At 42.6% G+C, this 20,837-nt stretch overlaps 3 protein-coding genes and 3 pseudogenes across 3 annotated transcripts; 1 reads left to right on the forward strand and 5 right to left on the reverse strand.

The window, feature by feature from the left end:
* Positions 1-4,240: 4,240 nt before the first annotated feature.
* Positions 4,241-6,824, forward strand: LOC116933923 (zinc finger BED domain-containing protein 4). The gene is made up of 6 exons (XM_032941590.2): positions 4,241-4,596; positions 4,655-4,807; positions 4,880-5,634; positions 5,690-5,915; positions 5,974-6,202; positions 6,262-6,824. The coding sequence occupies exons 1-6, from the start codon at positions 4,525-4,527 to the stop codon at positions 6,693-6,695; spliced, it is 1,869 nt and encodes a 622-aa protein (XP_032797481.2). The 5' UTR covers positions 4,241-4,524; the 3' UTR covers positions 6,696-6,824.
* Positions 6,825-8,756: 1,932 nt separating this feature from the next.
* On the reverse strand, positions 8,757-9,757 carry LOC116926856 (annotated as a pseudogene).
* A 19-nt stretch (positions 9,758-9,776) lies between these two features.
* On the reverse strand, positions 9,777-13,405 carry LOC116926854 (annotated as a pseudogene).
* A 1,214-nt stretch (positions 13,406-14,619) lies between these two features.
* Positions 14,620-17,331, reverse strand: LOC116926853 (ATP-dependent DNA helicase pif1-like). Its single transcript, XM_032933789.2, has 5 exons — positions 16,519-17,331; positions 16,228-16,443; positions 15,430-15,433; positions 14,964-15,346; positions 14,620-14,895 (listed from the first exon to the last, which is right to left on the reverse strand). Exons 1-5 carry the CDS (start codon positions 17,329-17,331, stop codon positions 14,620-14,622), a joined length of 1,692 nt encoding a protein of 563 aa, XP_032789680.2.
* Positions 17,332-17,381: 50 nt separating this feature from the next.
* Positions 17,382-18,323, reverse strand: LOC116926851. The gene has a single exon (XM_032933787.1). The coding sequence runs from the start codon at positions 18,321-18,323 to the stop codon at positions 17,382-17,384; it is 942 nt and encodes a 313-aa protein (XP_032789678.1).
* Positions 18,324-18,420: 97 nt separating this feature from the next.
* Positions 18,421-20,722, reverse strand: LOC123474474 (annotated as a pseudogene).
* Between the last annotated feature and the right edge of the window lie 115 nt (positions 20,723-20,837).

Raw genomic sequence — 20,837 nt, forward strand, 5'->3', positions numbered from 1 at the left:
ATACTTGTATTCAATGTGAATAAACTGTGATATTATGAGTTTACACTTCTACATGTAAACTGTATCAAATATACTTGTATTCAATGTGAATACACTGTGATGCAATGATTTTTTACTTCTACATGAAAACATAATCAAATATACTTGTACTCAATGTGAATACACTGTGATATTATGAGTTTATAAATCTACAAGTAAACAGAATCAAATTTACTTGTATTCAATGTGAATACCCTGTGATGCCATGAGTTTACACTTCTAAATGTAAACTGTTTCAAATGTACTTTTATTCAATCTGAATACACAGTGATGCCATGAGTTTCTACTTCAATACGTAAACAGGATCAAATATACTTTTATTGAATGTGAATACACTGTGATACCATGAGTTTTTCCTTCTATATGTAAACAGGATCAAATATACTCGTGTTCAATGTAAAACCACTGTAATATTATAAGTTTATACTTCTACATGTAAAAAAAATCAAATATACTTGTATTCAATGTGAATACACTGTGATATAATGAGTTTATCCTTCCAAAAGTAACAGAATCAAATATACTTGTATTCTATGTGAATACACTGTGATGCCATGAGTTTTTAGTTCTAAATGTAAACAGAATCAAGTATACTTGTATTCAATGTGAATACACTGTGATACCAAGAGTTTTTACTTCTATACGTAAACATAATCAAATATACTTGTTTTCAATGTGAACACACTGTGATATTATGAGTTTATACTTTTACATGTAAATAGAATCAAATATACTTGTATTCAATCTGAATACACTGTTATGCCAGGAGTTTACACTTCTACATTTAAACTGTATCAAATATACTTGTATTCAATGTGAATAAACTGTGAAACAATGAGTTTTTACTTCTATGTGTAAACAGGACAAATATACTCGTATTCAATGTGAATACACTATGCTATCATAAGATTTAACTTCTATGGGTCAACATGATCAAATATATTTGAGTTTAATGTGAATACACTGTGATACAATGAGTTTTTATTTCTATGTGTAAACAGAATCAAATATACTTGTATTCACTGTGATATTATGTGTTTAAACTTCTACATGTAAACATAATCAAATATACTTTTATCCAATGTGAATACACTGTGATATCATGAGTTTATACTTCTACATGTAAACCGAATTAAATATACTTGTATTTAATAGGAATACACTTTGATATTATGAGTTTATACTTCTACATGTAAACAGAATAAAATATATATGTATTCAATATGAATACATTGTTATACCATGAGTTAACCGTTCTACATTTAAACTGTATCAAATATACTTGTATTCAATGTGAATACACTGTGATATTATGAGTTTAAACTTCTACATGTAAGCAGGATCAATTATACTTGTATTCAATGTGAATACACTGTGATACCATGAGTTTACACTTCTACATGTAAACTATATCAAATATACTTGTATTAAATGTGAATAAACTATGATACCATGAGTTTTTACTTCTATACGTAAACAGGATAATATATACTCGTATTCATTGTGAACACACTGTGATATTATGAGTTTTTACTTCTACAAGTAAACAGAATCAAATATACTTGTATTCAATTTGAATACACGGTGATATTATGAGTTTACTAGTATACGGCAGCCCGTCCCAGGACGGTAATAGGTGAAGTCTAGTATCCAGTGTCTGGTGCATGTTAGTCTACTTTTACTTTTATTGTCTGCTGCACGTTAGTCTACTTGTACTTTTATCGTCTTTTACTTGCAGTTTTGGTGCCTTACCAATTCCCGTCCCTTGTCCGCCATTTCCAACCCGTTCGTTGTTTCCGCCTTCCCGTGGGTCTACACCTGCCCGCCGTTTTCCCCCGTCCGTCCTTTTACCCGCCCTCCGCGCAAATTCGAAAGAAAAAGGTGAAGCCTAGCCGGCGGCAGTTCGAACCCTTTACAGGTAGTCGACCTTTTTCCAGGTAGTCGACTGTTTTCCAGGTAGTCGAACTTTTTCCAGGTAGAAAAAAGTCACGTGAACCCCCTCGAACCAGTGGCAGCACACGCACTGGAACAAAAGGGAACAATCTCTTAATGGTGTTGGAACGCAGTCAATGGAGCTGTCAAGAACAATTGTTTGAGGCTTGAAAAAATGAAATGGTGTCAAAAGGGTGTTGGAACGCAGTCAATGAAGATTTTAAGAAAACATATTTTGGTAGTGGTTTGAGGGATCCAGAAGGGAATGGTCTCTTAAGGGTTTTGAAACACAGTCAATGGAGCTGTCAAGAATACAATGAATTGGTGGTTATTAAAGGGATGCAAAAGGTAACAGTCTCTCAAGTATGTTGGAACACAGTTTATAGAGCTTTTGAGAACAAAATGGAATGGTGGTTGTTTCAGGGATGCAAAAGGGAACGGTCTCTCAAGGGTGTTAGAACGCAGTCAATGAAGCTCTTGAGAATGCAATGAATTGGTGGCTGTTTGAGGGATGCAAAAGGGAACGGTCTCTTCAGGGTGTTGTAATGCAGTCAATGGAGCTGAAAAGAAGACAATGAATTTTGGAACGCAGTCAATTGAGCTGTTGAGAACAAAGAATTGGTGGTTGTTTGAGGGATGCATAAGGGAACGGTCTCTTAAGGGTGTGGGAATGCAGGCCAAGAGCTGTTGAGAACAAAATGCAATGGTGATTGTTTAAAGGATGCAAAAGGGAACGGTCCCCTAAAGGTGTTGGAACGCAGTCAATGGAGCTGTTGAGAACAAAATAAAATGGGATTGTTTGAAGGATGCAAAAAAGAATAGTCTCTCAAGGGTGTTGGAACGCAGTCAATGGAGCTGGGAACAACACAATAAATTAGTGGTTGTTTGAGGGATGCAAAAGGGAACAGTCTCTCAAGGGTGTTGGAACGCCGCCAATGGAGCTGTTAAGAATCCCATGAATTAGTGGTTGTTTGAGGGATGCAAAAGGGAACGGTCTCTCAAGTGTGTTGGAACACAGTACATGGATCTGTTGTGAACACAAAGAACAGGTGGTTGTTTGAGGGAGTGAAAAGGGAACGGTCTCTCAATGGTGTTGGAATGCAGTCAAAGGAGCTGTTGAGGACAAAGAATTGGTGGTTGTTTGAGGGGTGCAAAAAGGAACGGTCTCTCAATGGTGTTTGAACGCAGTCAATGGAGCTTTTGAGAACAAAGAATTGGTGGTTGTTTAAGGGGTGCAAAAGGGAAAGGTCTCTCAATGGTGTTGGAACGCAGTCAAAGGAGCTGTTGAAACACAATGAAGTGGTGCTTGTTTGAGGAATGCAAAAGGGAACGCTTTCTGAAGGGTGCTGGAATGCAGTCAAAGTACCTGTTGAGAAGCCAAGGAATTTCTGGTTGATTCAAGGGTGCCAAAGGGAACAAGCTCTGAAGGGTGTTGCAACACTGTCAATGGGGCTGTGAAAAAGCCAAAGAATGTGTGGTTGTTTGAGGGATGCAAATGGGAACGGTCTCTTAAGTGTGTTAGAACGCAGTCAATGGAGCAGGGAACAACACAATGAATTGGTGGTTGTTTGAGGGTTGCAAAAGGGAACGGTCTCATAAGGTTGTTTGAACACAGTCAATGAAGCTGTCAAGAATACAGAATTGGTGGTTGTTTGAGGGAAGCAAAAGGGAACGGTCTCTCAAGGTTGGTGGCCCACATTCAATGGAGCTGTCAAGAACACAGTTTTGGTGGTTGTTTATAAGATGTAAAAGGGAACGGTCCCTCAAGGGTGTTTGAACGCAGTCAATGGAGCTGATGAGAAGACAATCAATTTTGGAACGCAGTGAATGGAGCTGTTGAGAACACAGAATTGGTGGTTGTTTGAGGGATGCAAATGGGAACGGTCTCTGGAAAGTGTTGAACGAAGTCAAAGGAGCTGTTGAAAACACAATGAATTGGTGCTTGTTTGAGGATGCAAAGGGGAACGGTATCTTAAGAGTGTTGTTGAAGCATACCATTGAGTTGAATGGTGGGAAGATGTGGTTGAGTTTGGTGCTGCATAGACGTGGTTGAACTGGATGCTGTGAATAGATGGCTAAGTTTGACATTTCGAATGTGTAGCTGATTTGAATTATTTGAAAATGCATCAGCCAAGAATGGAAAGCATTACCGGAGAAAAAGGACCCGGTGAAATAGGATCCCTTTTACGAACTTTTTTTAGGTCCCTATTTCTCCACTAGATGGGTCCTTTTTCTCCCCTCCGTAGGTCCTATTTCGTCTTCGAATTAGTGTTGTCGAGTATACTCGTCAAAATACTCGGTACTCGAGTACGATCCGAGTACTACTCGGAAAGCGAGTAGAAATCGAGTGAATATACTCGTACTCGGCTTTCAGCGCCATCTATCGAATACGATAATAACTGTTCTAATTAAGGCGCCAAATAATTATGATGAACAATCCATTCCTTCCATCACTCTTTTTATCTGTTATTAATTTCGTCAATTCACTTGCGTCTGCTATTTTACGAGTGTTTGATAGTCGAATAAGTGCGTTTTCGTTAGTGTTTCAACATCATGGCTACATTTGAAAGTGACGCTGAGAATTTGGACAATTTTGATGGTTTGGTGGAGGAGATGAATATTGAGGTTCACAAATTTAAAAAAAATCGAGTTCTTTTTCATGTTAGATATGTTGTATGTAAAGGTTGCAGACAACATTGAAGGCTCTAGTTCGGCGTATGTAAGCCCTATTTGGAAATACTTTGAAAAAGACCGTAGAGATGAAACGAAAGCGAAGTGCAAAATTTGCGACTCATTTCATAATCGCTCTGGTAGTTCTACTAGTAACCTGATTAAGGTATCAAAAATTTTGATTTAAAATGTCTGGATAGTAAAATAAAATTTCGATTCGTTTTCTAATTTTGTGTAGCATTTGAAAGCAGTGCATAAGATCGATCCTGGTTGTAGAAAAGTCACTAAAAAGGTAAACGCATCGGTCAATAAGACAATCGTGGTAAAGAGGAAGGTGGATACCGAGCTGGATCGTCTCTACGTTATGTGGCTTTGCCACGATCTTTTGCCATTTCGAACCGGGGAAAGTAAATATTTTCAGAAGTTCATTGCTGCTCTTAAGCCTGACTACGTAATTCCATCAAGAACTAAATTAAGTCAGTGCCTGGTTCCAGAACTAGCAAATGAAATTCAAGAAAAACTTGTTACGATCCTTGAACAACGGGATGTTGCAGACGTTGTATTGACAACTGATGCTTGGACGTCTAAGTCTTGTGACAACTATGAAGCTCTAACGGCCCATTTTATTTGCAAAAATTTCGTGTTCAGATCGGCTACGTTGGGAATCGCAAAACTCGACAATCAAACTGCTGACGGGCATGTAAAACTAATAGAAAAGCTTGTAAACAAGCATAAAGGACTAATGGAACGGGTAACCACATTAACTTCCGACAATGCCGAAGTTATGAAGTCCACATGTAGAAAACTTAAAATTAGCTGGTTTGGTTGTATCCCTCATACAATTAATCTTGTTGTCAAAAATGGTCTTAATATTTCTGATTGTGCGAATATTCTGGCTTCGATTCGTGCAATTGCTTCTCATTTTCGCAGGAGTGCAAAAGCAACTGCTTTACTGAACAGTGAACAGAAAAAACTAAAACTGGCTGAACATAAGTAATCACATATCATTTCTTAATTTTAAAAACATAGCTAATTGTTTGTTTACTAGGATCATAAGAGACAACGAAACCCGCTGGTCTTCTGTTTACTTCATGCTAGAACGTTTCCTTGAACAGCACAAGGCAATTTACAACGTCCTAAGTGATCTGAAGTCTGACCTTGCTTTTCCGTCCTTATCTGATTTGAAAGACCTGGCCATGTTAAGGGACTATCTGAAACCTTTTCAAGAAGTTACTACAGTAATGTCGTCAGAAAAAAACGTAACTGCATCGTCGGTAATTACTTTTATGAACTTATTTCTATATTTAGATATGATTTTCAGGTCATTATTAGGTGATTTATCTCGTCACTGAACTTATGCGTCATGCCACAGATTTCAGTGTCTTGCATGAAGACAAATACAAAGTGACCGCAGCTGTTGCAGCTTCCATGAGGGTTTCAATGCTAGAGCGTGGATTTCCTTCGTATGCGTCAAACAAAATACTTCTTCTTGCTACTATACTAGATCCCCGTTACAAAACTGCTGGGCTTCCGAATGACGAAGCAGTTCAAGCAGCAAAAGGTATATTAACTTTAGTTCCCTTTCTCTATTTCTTATACTGTCCTTTTTTATCATTGAAGGCGAGCTATTTCGGAAGGCATCTCTGCTCGACGATAGCAACGATGGCATTGATGAAGCTGTAGTCGAGTTATCATCAAGTGAACGCCCTAAATCAATTTTTGATCGTCTGGATGAAAATCGCGCTATTGCTAATCAATCTGCCTTAATTTGTGCTGGATCTCGCCACGAAGTAGAATCCTATCTTACTGAGCCGACTATTGGGAGGCACGAAGACCCTTTGCAATGGTGGAAGGCACGCCAAGATCGATACCCTCGCCTTTCTATTTTAGCAAGAAAAGCACTTTGCATAATTGTCAACTCTGTTCCGTGTGAACGCATATTTTCTAAAATGGGATTAATCATAACAGATCGCCGTCAACGCCTTAGTCATCGAAAGGCAGGTCTTCTCGGTTTTATAGCCCAAAATTTGCAAATTCTTTCCGATGAAATATAATAAGTATATAAATGGTTCCTTCGTGCAAAATATCTTTTTTTTTAAATTTTGGTTGAATTTCAAATGTACCTATACGTTATTTTCTCGATGTAAAACATTTTTATAGAAAAACTAGTTATTCCATTAAAAATTACTACTAAATTTACTTTTCGTGGATGGGATTCGAACCCGAATAATCTGCGTTCAAAGCAGCGGTGATGTCACTGTGGCACACCAGTTTAAATAGGGAAAATGGCAAATATTAATGATTCGCTCTATTTGATTAAGTCACCCGAGTACCGGGTATGTACTCGAGTACTTGCCGAGTAGTAGCCGGAAGTACTCGTACTCGAGTACTACCCGACAACACTACTTCGAATAGGCACGAGCTATATAGTTTTCAGCCGACAGAACAGCGTTGGCGTTGATGCATACATTGAAACATCCCAAACAATTTAGTTTTAACTCCGATTTCTTATTTTCTTTCATTAATACATTGCATATGAAGTGGTTTGTATAGCTCATGTTATGAAAAATTGATGAATGTTCTGTAAGATTGGTAATGTTGAATACCATCATACGTGTTCGTTTTCTGCTGCATTCTTGCACCCTTTCCCGATGTAGGACGCTATGCATTACGTTATGTACGATGCATTACATTAATAAACAATGATTGCTGTTTAATTTTTGTTACATTTTTTTATGAACCACACACTATATAGTATTAACTTCTAATTTTCTGGTAGGTATGGAAGATGACCAGTATAAAAATTTGGTAGGAAACAGTTACCAGTAAGCGTATTTGCAAGCAGTATCCCACAACTAAATACCTTTATCTTTGTCGGTTCTATATATTTTCTTTATAAATATGTAAATATGTATACATAATTATAAAAATGTATACATATTTTCTTCATATATATGGATAAGCTTTGGTTTATCGGAATTTATTGGTTTATATGAACTTATCTATAACCACAGGTATTTACCTTTTGGAAAATTGTCTTGGATCACTGTCTTTTCAGTGAGTCATGGATCATTAGTAGAGATGAACCTTGGATTATCTGCATGAGCTGGTTACATCAGACATTACTGAATTCCGCTGGTCTGATGTTAGCCCCCCCAACCGGGTGTGATAACACAGACCAGCAAATGAAAACCATCGATATCAGCTCGACAGTTGATGTTAGTTCAACTATAGAACTGAATTAGTTGGATATTCTTTGAATTATATAATACATACTTTGAAACACATACAACTGAGATTAAAAATCTTACAGTAATTAATCAATTTTTCATAACATGAGCTATATAAACCACTTCAAATACAATGTATTAATGCAAGAAAATAAAAAATCGGAGTTAAAACAATTTTTTTAATATTTTTTAATGTGTGCATCAACGCCAACGCTGTTCTGTCGGCTGAAAATTATTTAGCCCGTACAGTATCCTGCACCACAATAAGGTGAACACCGATTTATTTTAAAAAAGCCAACTGTGGGTAGAAAATATTAATGGTTTACCTTTTTAAGTTGAGGTAGGGTGGTTTTGGCGCTAAATAATTATAAGGGGGGTTGGGTAATGCCAGTCCAGACACTTTTTTTGCCCTAGGTATTAAATGTCTGGAAAAAGTGGAGACTGTATTATAAGTAGACTCCCGATACTGCGACTTGTTGATGGTCATGGCGAAAGCCACAAGCACGGGGAACTGCAATCGCTTGAGTTTAAACGGAAAGTCAGAGTCGGTTAGTGTCATAGACATGCGTGGTAGAAAAACAGTGTGTCCTTTGTTTTTTCCAGCTGCGATGTTTGCTACTATCAAATTGAGCGCAAGTTCTCTGATGATCAATCTCGCACCGTTGCACAGTCCTTTTCACGAGTCAATGTTCTTGAGAAGAATGATGATGGCTCCAGTTTTCAGTTTCAATTCGTGCGGAGGTAGTCCAGAAACGTTGAAGGTGTTTAATATTTCCGCAGGGTAGTTGGAAATTTCCTCCGGATCCTCTGGTGTCAATGCTCCTATAAATTTTCAATGCGCCAGGCATCTCTGTGATGATTTGGTTGTTTATCCGAAGACAATCTTCATTCTTGGGGCATAAAATCGACCACTCTATCTTGCAAGAGATCCGATGGGTCTCCAAAGACGTGTTCGACCAATTTACGTTGAATGTTGAGAAAGTCTTGTGGAATTTCGATGACATCTGGGTTGTTGAGCCTTGGTATTTGAGGGAGAGTTCCATTTCCGAGCTCGATGAGCCAATCCGCGTAATCTTGACTGCCAGCTGTGGTGCGCATGTTCTGCACCAATCGAAAAAGATGGAAATGTGGCCAAGTCGCGTTATTGATGTTGGTGGCTTCAGCGACTTGGATTCTGTTTCCATGTCGGACAACGGGCAGGCACTGTCTGAAATCGCCGCCAACCAAGAAGACTTTACCGCCGTAGGGATCGACACGATTTTTCATCACCGTTTGGAACAGATAATTGATTGCGTCGAGAGCATGGTTGGTCTTCATTGTGGCTTCGTCTAAGATGATGAGACTCGCGTTCCTAATCATTTGCGCATTATAGGTGCCTTCTTCGATTTTCGATCGTGTCGTCTCTGTAATTGGAGGGTAGATCTTGAACTGCGAATGGTAAGTCGCACCATCTAACAACAAAGTCAACGCGATCCCCGTCGAAGCCACTGCGATGACTTGTTTTCCTTGGCCCTGGAGTACATTTATGAGAGTGTTGTAGACAAAAGTTTTGCGCGTTCCTCCAGGGCCGTCTAGGAAATACTGTCTTTGATGTGCGGTGTTGGTGACATCGTTGACAGCAGCCATGATTTGATTAAAAGCCGCCCATTGACCGTCGTTGAGTTGAGCCAGTATCATTTCACCCATCAATCGCTTTTGTTGCCTCACGTTGTCGTAGTTTTTTCCATTTGGGCATCAATCAGTTGGTTGATGAGATGGAAGTCAGGAACAGGCAAGGAAAATTCTTCCATCGTCTTGTTGTTGAGACGTAGCTCGTCCTGAATCCATTTCAGCGTCAGATTTTTGGCTACATTGGCATCATGTCCGCTCCTAATAAAGTTTGCCATGAGATGATTGAGGTTGGCATCAAACAGAGTCGCGGCGTCTGTAGGATTACAGTAGAGGCAAATGTCGACATAGAGTTGCCTCAGTTGAGCTGGCATTTGGAAAACGGCTGCATCTTCCATGGTCGTTGACCAAGCCCTATCGTCTTCTAGCAGATTGAGTGCGATGGCTGCCGATTTAAAAGTGGCATGTTGTAATCCGTCGACCGTTTGAAGATGCTCAAAACTTGTCGCTCCCTTGACGTCGATGAGCAGTAATCGAAGGCAATGACGCTCCACTTGCCTGACGCCCACCGTGTAGAGGCGACCGATGATTCTAGCCCTTCTGCATCTAGGTTTCCACGAATTGGTTTTCTTCATGAATACGTAGTGGTGAGGGATTTCTCGGTAGAAATACTGTCTTGCGTTGTCGTCTTCGCTATTCAACTTGAAATATGCCGTAAGGTTGGTGTCTTTGTTGGCAGCGTTGATTGCGGCCTGCTGTTCATTGCCAGGCAGGGAAAAAACCGACTGTTCTCGGGGCAAATGGACGGCCAGTCGACATATGGCATGAGACCGGTCTGATAAGGGGAACTTGAAGATTCTCCAACAGGCTTCTGGTGCGCTGACGTAGCGCGCATCCAAATGACTGGTGATTTCATCCCACTCAACTGTTGGGACGTCACCTGCCTCCCGTTGAAAAGTTTCTACTTTCGTGTCTTTTTGATACAATCATATCCCTTGTAGACATATTTGAATATGTACTTGACGCTGACGATTGACGCGCAGTATTCCAAGTTGATGTGCGAATCAAACTTCAAGGACAGCCAGGGGTTTTACGGAACGACCCATCTGTTATCCACTTCGAAATGCGTGTGTCCTCTTTTCAAGCGATGCACGACACCTGTATCTCTTCTTCGATACGTCGGGAAACCATTGTCGTTGACAATCGTTTCGGCCATAAATTCCTTGGGAAACCGTTTCGTGCAGATGTTGCCGTCCATGCAAGGGGACTGTTTGTTGGTCGATCCACACGGCCCGTGAATCATGTGGGCCATGACGATGTTGTAGAGTCTCGGATGGGTTGTCTTGTCTGGTATTTCGGCACAGATGGTTTCGTCCACGTCTTTTGCCGTTGCAGGTGCGTCGTGCTTGTCGATCCAGATAAGCATGTGACAGTGTGGTAGGCCACGCTTTTGAAATTCAATGACGTTAATTCGAGCGGTGGCAAATCCCAGAACCTGGCGCTTTTCGATGTCATTAACCAATTAATTTTTCTTTTGATTAAAGACTCTGGCAACAGTATCGGGCCAATCAGATGCCGATAGATGGGTCGGAATGTTGGCCACAATTTCTTTCCACTTCGGGTTGCATGTGAACGTCAGGAAAAATACCGGTTTGCCGAATTTGCCGCAGATTGACATCGCGTCTTGGTACGCTTGCTTTATGGCTCTTGGACTTCCAATAAAACTCGAAGGGAGAACATGATACGATCCAACCGTCATATTTTCTCTTTCCGCCCGATTATTGATGTAGTCCAAGAGACCGTTGTACTGAACAACGTGAAGCTCCGCCTGGTGTTCGCGGATGTACTTGACGCGGTTGGCTTCAATCTTGACATAGGAATCTACCATCCATTGCTGAGTGAGTGGTCCTCCGGCCAAGACGTTGTTGAAATAGTCTCGTATCGACATGAGAAAGCTGTAAAATTCGCACTGCCTCACTCTCTTGCGTCTTCCCTCACCTCGATTAAATCGCTGAGGATCATTTTCATCATCGTCTATTTGCTCTTCTGGTTCCGGTTCAAGTTCTTCTGCCGGAAACGCATCATTGGCCGCTGATTCTGCTGCTGGAATTTGCATTAGCAGTCTCTCGTTGAGCCTTTGGAACTGAATCTCTTCCTCTTCATCCACATACATTTCTCTTGAAGCAGCTTCCTCTCTTTCTCGTCGTGTTGTGGTTGTGTAAGGCATATTTACATACTAACCATCGTCACCGTTTGGAAAGAGCAATGGATAAGTCATGGGGTCACACATTGGTTGCTGTGTGCTGACTTTGATGAATGTTCTTCCCCTGGCTGGTATGAAGAGATGGCCTTGGATGTCCCTCTTGGCTGTTGGCTCTCCGTTTGCGCTTTTGAATAAAACAGCAATCTCGTTTGTCGTCGGACTGTTGTAATGCCTTTGGTCTAAATTTCTTCGATCACTGCTGATGATCATACCCACTATTTGGTGCGGCAAATTTTCAGCACTTGACGTATCATTTTGTAAATGGCTGCGTAAGGATTTTTTTCGCGGATCATTGCGTCCAACTCCGCCATCAAGTTTCTACAGCATCTTCCGTTCGACTCGAAATCGGCTATGAACTCGCCGGCCTGTGCTGCATCCATGAAATAGAGATTGGCGTACTTGGGATTGTTTGTATTCGTACCAACGGGTGTCGTGTTGTGATACACTTGGCCATGTATTCTGAAACAATAGGGGCCACGTCTTGGTGGAGATGAAATACTGGCTCCCAATCAAGCAAATGCGTGAGCGCTATTGTAGGTGCGAATTTTCGCCATGAAACTCTTCGATTTCGGATGATTGTTTTGCAAAAATTTTGAAAGTGGTTGAGGGCATTCCTTTGGAGGTTGAAGGATAACTTTGCCTTTTCTACAACATTGCATTGATTTCTTGCCTGGCGGTCTTTCACCCTTGAAGTGTATTGCGCCGCATTCTTCGCGAACGATGTCCATTGCTCCACAATCATCTAATGGACAATCATCTTCAGAGACAATAGTTTTGCAAGCCAAACGATGAGTTCTTGCCAATCCAGTTCGGTTACGCTCCGCTAAAATTGCTTCGTGATACGTGCGTTCTTCTTCTGTTTCCAATGGAACGAATTCTGCATGTTCCAATGCGTTCATCGCACGAATTATTTCTTAATCTTCCACGTGTTCTTCATGGAGACGTTCCATCCGAAACCGACTTTGTTCTACTCTTTCTCGGGTTTCTTCTTCGTTTTCTGCCCCTCTGTAGGTGGCTGTTTGTTCCCTGTTAAGTTCCCTATGTACTTCCGCCTCTTCTTCCGTTTCTTCAACCAGATACATCTGATGACGCAATCTGTCAGCCATTACACGGAAAGTCATTTCTTCTACCGTCTCTTTTGCGCGTAGTACTTGATGGCGCATTGCTTCTACTATTATTCGGGAGGCTCTGTCTTCTTCTGTCTCTTAAACGCGTCGCACTTGATGTCGCAAGTTATCCTCAATCATCATTACTCTCCTGTCATCAGCGGTTTCTGCGTCACGTACAGCTTGCTGCCGTGTTGCTTGATCTCTTAGCCTTGCACGTCTTTCTTCCTCACTTTCTTCTTCACGCAGAGTTTGCTGCCGCAATGCTTGCTCTTGTAGCCTACCTTGTATAATTTCGTCTGGCTCTTGAGCTCGGTTTTCTTTACGTCTTTGCGCTTCTACGTCTAGACGCACTTGCCTGTCTACTTCATCTTGGGTTTGACGTTGAATTTCTTGATCGAGATGCTGTTTTTTCTCATCGCGCACATATTGTGTTCTGACTCTATTGTCTTGTAAACGTCTTTCTCTAGCCTTGGAGCTTCTTGCGCTCTTTTCTCTCTTTGCTTTATATTTTTTTCTGCTTTTTCAGCATCAGTCAATTGACGACGCGGTGCCATTGTTTGGTTGTTGATAATAATGGTAATATTCGATTCTTGAATGGGACATGCTGAGTGGAGGGCTTTTGGAGGGCTATTAGAGGTAGTTAGATGTGCAACAAATTAAAGTAATTAAAACAGGAAATCGAATTTTGCAAAAGAGAACGGTATCTTAAGGTTGTTTGAAAGCAGTCAATGGAGCTGTTGAGAAGCCAAGGAATTGGTGGTTGTTTGAGGGATTCAAAAGGGAACGGTCTGTCTAGGTTGGTGGAACACAATCAAGGGAGCTATTCAGAATTGGTGGTTGTTTGAGGGATGCAAAAGGAAACCGTCTCTGAATTATGATGGAACACAGTCAATGTATCTGTTGAAAAAAAAAGCAATGATGGTTGTTTGATGGAAGGACAGACTCTGAAAGGTGTTGGAATGCAGTCAACGGAGCTGTTAAGAACATAATGAATGTGTGGCTTGCGTTGAAGGAACCAAAAAGGGGAACAGTCAATTACAGTTTGTTACTGTACATTTGTAATTGATTATAATGTGAATAGTGAATTGTATACCTTCGTATCGTTGAGTTGAGGGCGTTGAAAAATTTACGCTGGGCATGTGACTGACGTCGGCTCTGATGGTGGAGACGTGTAGATAAATTGTGGAATGCGGTGTTGGGGATAGCTACAGTCACGAAAAAAGGAAACGAGGAAAGGTCAAAATCACGTGACCTGCCTGAAACCAATAGCAGCGTGCGCCTACACGACCTTGAATGAAAAATCAAACAGACGGACAGATACACACACAAAACTCCTCTCACAAACAGCCCTTGCTGCTTTATAGTATAAGCGACTAGTATACGGCGACCCGTACCAGGACGGTAATAGGTGAAGTCTAGTATTCAGGCGGACCTGTCCTTAAACCCCATAATCCACTTAAAGCCCCTTAATCCACTTTAAATTTCTTAATCCATGTTAAGCCGCCGAATCCACGTAAAGCCCCTTAATCTACTTACAACTTATTAATCCACTTAAAGCCCACGTATTGTCAAGTCATACCTCTCCTACACTTAACAAACAATGGAAGAAAAACTAATCACGGTTGAGCGCACTCGGGAACTACCCCCAAGGCCATGCCCGTGCTCCTTATTTGGTCCGTAGACCGAGGCGGAATTTAGTTCCTCTTTTTTTTGTGGTTGTCATTATCACATGGGTTGTGATTTTTAGGGGATTTTTCTTCGGCTCTGGCTATTCTTGTAGGAGAACTTCCTTGAAAACCATGTTTTTCGTGAATACGTTGTTCTTATCTTGTTCCGTGATTTGTGGAATATTTTTAAGTTGCTTGCCCTGTTTCTCTGTTTCTTCGCTCTGAACCTTGACACCTTCTCTTGATGTTGCACGCGAGAATGCGACGTATAGTTGGCCGTGGCTGAAAACGGATTCCGGAAGGTAGATGCCTACTTGCTCAAAAGTCTGTCCCTGTGACTTGTTGATGGTGATAGCGAAAGCAACAAGCACAGGAAACTGCAATTTTTTGAGTTTGAAGGGCAAGTCAGAGTCGGTGGGAGACATGGACATCCACGAAGGAAGACGTTGTGTCTTTTGTGTTTCCCGGCCGCGATCTCTGCCACGATCAGGTTACCGCTGAGCGCCTTGATGATGAGCCTCGTGCCATTGCAAAGTCCCTGTCGCGAGTCAATGTTCTTGAGAAGAATGACGATGGCTCTGATTTTGAGTTTGAGTAGGTGCGGAGGTAGCCCGGAGACTTTTCTTTTACTTTCCCGGAAGGTATGTAAAATTTCCGGAGGGTAGTTGGAAATTTCCTCTGGTTCCTCTGAATCGATAGTGTCGATACTTTTGCAGACTTTCAACGCGCCAGGCATCTCGCAAATGATCTTGTTGTTGATCCTAAGACAGTCTTCATTCTTGGGACATAGAATAGCCCGGTGTAATACATCCCTTTGGGGGTTGAGTACTACAAAGAATTAAATGTTGTTGGAATAGGAGTTTAAGTGAACTCGGAGGCGAATTACCCACAATGATAGACGTGTATTTTACCTGACTAAGGCCATAAGAATTACACGGGACAGGACATACAATATGACAAGAAAGGGAATAACGAGACAAACCATAATGACCAACAGAATAAGGACAATTTGGAAGCTTACCGATGTAGCGCGAGCGTTACGGGAGCGCACGTTGGTAAAACGATACGAAGTGGCTTGTGGTAGCGAGAGCGGGACGCGGGGAAACAGACAGTTCAAAAGGGAGAAAAGCACGAGACAAAGTTTAAGAGTAGGGAAAGAGACAAGTGCACGAATAAACTCACAGGATTAACACTCAACAATTCGACTACTAAACGTTTCAGAACTGTGAGAGGACTCTAGCAAATTCAAGAATTTGCACTGATAGAGTTTCCGCGTCTAAACGTTGTGGAAGTTGCCGAACGACTCTGTTTGTCGGAAATGTGGGTTCATCACGAAACTTCGCATTTCGGGAGTGGTCACAGACGCTGATGGCCTGTCGCAACTCGGCACGAGCAACCAATCAAGAGATGTTTTATTAATTGATTGATTATGACGTGTAAGCAACCAATCAATTGATTGTTTATTTATTGTGTGATATGCGCATCAGTTGCAGGTGTTCATCGAGGTCAGCTAAAAGTGTTGATGACTTCATCTCCGGATTGACCAACAACGTTTCAAGGAAGTAAACAGGAAATACGATACGAATTGTAAACGTTAACATAAGGAAAAAGGTGGATATCATAAGTGAAAAAGGGAGTAACATAAGATCATAAAATGTGGGCATGTTGAGTAAATATATTTGTAGGCCTTCGTTACACCGGTTACAAACTTGTTCTCTGACGCCTTCATTTAAATGATCCGATGGATCGCCAAAGACGTGTTCGATTAAGTTAGTTCGAATATTGAGAAAGTCTTGCGAGATTTCGATGAGATCTGGGTCATTAGGCCGTGGTGTTTGTGCCAAAGATCCGTTTCCCAGTTGAATGAGCCAATCAGCGAAATCTTGACTACCATCGGCGGTGCGCATGTTTTGCACCAATCGAAGCTGTCAAAAAAGAGGCCAAGTCGCGTTATTGGTGATGGTCAATTCGATGATTTTGACCCTGTTTCCGTGTCTCACAACGGGCAAGCACTGTCTAAAATTGCCGCCGATCAAGAGAACTTTGCCACCGTAGGGATCGACGTGATTCTTCATGACAGTTTGGAAAAGATGATTGATCGCGTTGAGGGCGTGGTTGGTCTTCATGGTTGCTTCGTCGGAAATAATGAGACTTGCGTTTCTGATCAGTTGCGCGTTGTAGCTAGCTTCTTCGATTTTCGATCGCGTCGTCTCTGTTATTGGAGGATTAATCTTGAACTGCGAATGGTAAGTTGTTCCGTCCAGTAACAAAGTTGACGCGATCCCCGTGGCAGCCACTGCGATGACTCGTCTCCCTTGGCCTTGGAGGACCGTGATTAGGGTGTTGTAGAGAAAGATCTTTCCCGTTCCTCTAGGACCGTCCAGAAAATACTGCCGCACATGTGAGTTGTTGACATCGTTAACAGCAGTCATGACTTGATCAAAGGCCAAGCGTTGACCGTCGTTGAGTTGCGCCGACATCATTTCGCCCATCAGTCTCTTTTCTCTTTGACTGGTTTCGTTGTTCTCTTCCATCTGAGCTTCGACCAGTTGGTTAATCAGATGGAAATCCGGGACAGGCAAGGAGAGATCTTCCATCGTCTGATTGTGGAGACGTAGCTTGTCCTGAATCCATTTTAACGTCAAGTTCTTGGCCACGTTAGCTTCATGCCCGCTTCTAATGTAGTCTTCCATCAGATGGTTTAGGTTGATTTCAAACAGATGCAGAGCGTCGGAGGGATTACAGAAGCGGCAAATGTCGACAAAAAGCTCCCTCAGCTGAAGAGGCATTTGGAATGCTGCCGCTTCTTGCATGGCTCTAGCCCCAGCCGCTTTAAAGTGGGATGGACAATCTGGTCAACTTTTCACAAATCTTCAAAGCTTGTTGGCCCTTTAACGTTGATGAAAAGCAAACGAAGGCAATGCCGTTCCACCTGTCGAACGCCAACCGTGTATAGGCGACCGATGATCTTAACCCGTTTAACGCGAGGCTTCCACGAATTGGTTTTCTTGATGAAAACGTAGTGGTGAGGTATTTCTCTGTAGAAATATTGCCGTGCGTTCTCGTCGACGCGATTCAACTTGAAGAAAGCAGTCAGGTTGGGGTCTCTCGAAGCGGCATTGATGGCGGCTTGCATTTCGTTTCCCGGTTGGAAAAAGACGGGCTGCTCTCGGGGCAAATGGACGGCCAGGCGATAGATGGCATGCGAACGGTCGGAAAGGGGAAACTTGAAGATTCGCCAACAGGCTTCCGGCACGCTGACGTAACGCGCATCAAGATGGCACGTGATTTCGTCCCACTCCACCCTTGGTTCTTCGCCTTCTACCAGATGATACGTCCCCACTTTTTGATTCATTGTCAGGCAATCGTACCCTTTGTAGACGTACTTGAAGATGTACTTTACGCTGACGATGGATGCGCAGTATTCGAGGTTGATGTGGGAGTCATACTTGAGGGATAACCAAGGGTTGTAAGGAACGACCCATGTGTTGTCAATTTCGAAATGCGTGTGTCCTCGTTTCAAGCGGTGTACAACCCCCGTATCTCTTCGTCTGTAAGTGGGGTAGCCGTTATCGTTTAGGAGTGTTTCTTGGCTATGTTGCTTCGGGAAAGCCTTTGAGCACTTGTCGCCGTCCATGCAAGGGGATTTTTTGTTGATTAACCCACATGGACCGTGAATCATGTGGGTCATGACGCTCTTATCAAGTCTCGGATGCGTTGTTCTATCGGGAATTTCCACGCATATGGTTGCATCCAAATCTTCCGCTGTAGCAGAGGCGTCACGCTCGTCCATCAAAATGAGCATATGACAGTGGGGCAATCCCCGCTTCTGAAATTCAATGACGTGTATCCGTGCAGTCGCAAATCCCAGCACCTGGCGCTTTTCAATGTCATTGACCAACTTAATTTTTCTTTTGCTGGAAGACTCTTGCGACTTTATTGGGCCGATCTGGTCCCGAGAGATGGCTGGGAATGTTGGCCGTGATTTCCCTCCACTTGGGGTTGCAGGTGAAAGTCAGGAATAATACTGATATGCCGAATTTACCACAGATGGCCATTTCATCTTGGTACGCTTGCTTCATCGCCCTTGGGCTTTCGATGAAACTCGATGGGAGGACGTGATAAGATCCGACCGTAAGGTTATCTCGTTCGGCGCGATTATGCAAGTAGTCCAAGAGACCGTCGTATTGAGCCACGTGAAGCTCTGCCTGATGTTCGCGGATGTACTTGACGCGGTTGGCTTCACTCTTGACGTAAGAATCGACCTTCCATTGCTGAGTGAGTGATCCGCCGGCCAAGACGTTGTTGAAATATTCCCGAATCGACATGAGAAAGCTGTAAAATTCGCACTGCGTGATCCTTTTTCGTCTTCCTTCTCCACGATTCAATCGATGGGGATCGTTATCGTCGTCACCCATTTGCTCCTCTGGTTCCGGTTCTGGTTCTTCCACCAGCTCTTCCTCACCAGCTAAGGCTTCTACTGGTGCATTTTCTAGCTGCAGCATCTCATTAAGTTTTGGGAGATCGATCTCTTTCTCTTCATCCACATCCATTGCCCGTGCTGCTGCTTCCTCTCTTTCACGTCGTGTAGTGGTGGTATAAGGCATGTTTATTGGGTCGCACATGGGCTGTTGTGTGTCAATCTGAACGAATGTTGTCCCTTTACTGGGATGAAGAGATGACCACGGATATCTCTCTTCGCTGGCGGCTCACCGTTTGCGCTTTTGAAAATCACAGTAATCTCGTTTGTCGTCGGGCTGTTGTAACGTCTCGGATCTAGATTTCTTCGATCACGGCTGATGATCATTCCTACTGTTTGGCGCGGTAGATTCTCATCTTGGGCTCGGCGGTACTCTTCTTCAAGCACTTGACGCATCATCTTGTAAATGGCTGCGTACGGATTCTTTTCTCGGAGCATTGCGTCCAATTCCTCTATCAAGTTTCTGCAGCATCCTCCGTTTGAGGTGGAAAGCGCTCTGAACTCGCCAACCTGCGCAGCGTCCATGAAAAAAAATTTGCATTCCTAGGATTGTTCGCATTGGAGCCGACGGATGTGGTGTTGTGGTACACTTGACCGTGGATTCTGAAACAATAGGATCCACGCCCTGGGGGAGATTAAATATTGGCTCCCAACGAAGCAAAAGCGTGAGCGCTGTTGTATTGGCGGATCTTCGTCATAAACGCTTTCGCCTTTGGATAGTCATTCTGCAATAGTTTAACCAGCGGTTGAGGGCACTCTTTTGGAGGTGGGAGAATCACCTTTCCTTTTGCGAAGCATTGGGTGAATTTATTGTCTGTCGGTTGTTCACCCTTGAAATGCCTGGCATTACATTCGCCGCACGTGACGGTCATTTCTCCACAATCGTGCATTAAGATAAGGTCTTTGGAAGCCAATATTTTGCCAGCCGCTCTATGAGTTCTTGGCACTTCCGCACGGTTGCGGGCAGCCAATAGCTCTTCGTGAAAAGTGCGCTCCTCTTTAGTTTCCAATGGTATAATTTCAGCATGTTCCAATGCATTCATGGCATGAAGTAATTCCTCGTCTTCCTCTCTCTCTTCTCGCAAACGTTACATTCGAAATTGACTCTCTTCTCGTCTTTCTTCCCTTTCTTCTTCTTTCTCTGCCGCTCTGTAGTTGGCTGTTTGTTCCCTGTTAAGTTCCCTACGTATTTCCGCCTCTTCTTCTGTTTCTTCAACCAGATACATCTGATGACGCAATCTGTCAGCCATTGCACACAAAGTCCTTTCTTCTGCTGTCTCTTCAATACGTTTAGCTCGATGGCGCTCGTTGTATCTTATCTGTCTAACTCTTCTCTCTTCTTCGTTTTCTTCGTCACGCAGTGATTGCTGGCGCAACGCTTGGTCTCTTAGTCGAACTTGATATACCTCTTCAGACTCTCTAGCTTGGCACTCCCTCCGCTTGGCGGACTCAGTTTCCAATCTTGCTCGTCTGTCGTCTTCAGTTACGGTTTGACATTGTCTCTTTGCAGGTTCAGCAAGTTCGTCTGCATTTTCTCTAGCCCCACCTTGAATTGGTTCTTGTTGTCTCGCTCATTTCTTGTTTTCGCGAACATAAGTTGCTCTGGCTCTATTTTCTTCGTACCGCTTCGCCTTCGTCTGCGGGTCTTCCTGTGCTCTTCTTTCTCTTTGTTTCCTATTTTTTTCTGCTTTTTCAGCATCAGTCAATTGACGACGCGGTGCCATTGTTTGGTTGTTGATAATAATGGTAATGTTCGATTCTTGAATGGGACAGTCCGAGTGGAGGGCTTTTGGAGGGCTATTGGAGGTAGTTGGATGCGCAACAAATTAAAAGTAATTA

The sequence above is a fragment of the Daphnia magna genome, linkage group LG7 (genome assembly GCF_020631705.1).
Source record: "Daphnia magna isolate NIES linkage group LG7, ASM2063170v1.1, whole genome shotgun sequence".
Classification (NCBI taxonomy): domain Eukaryota; kingdom Metazoa; phylum Arthropoda; class Branchiopoda; order Diplostraca; family Daphniidae; genus Daphnia; species Daphnia magna.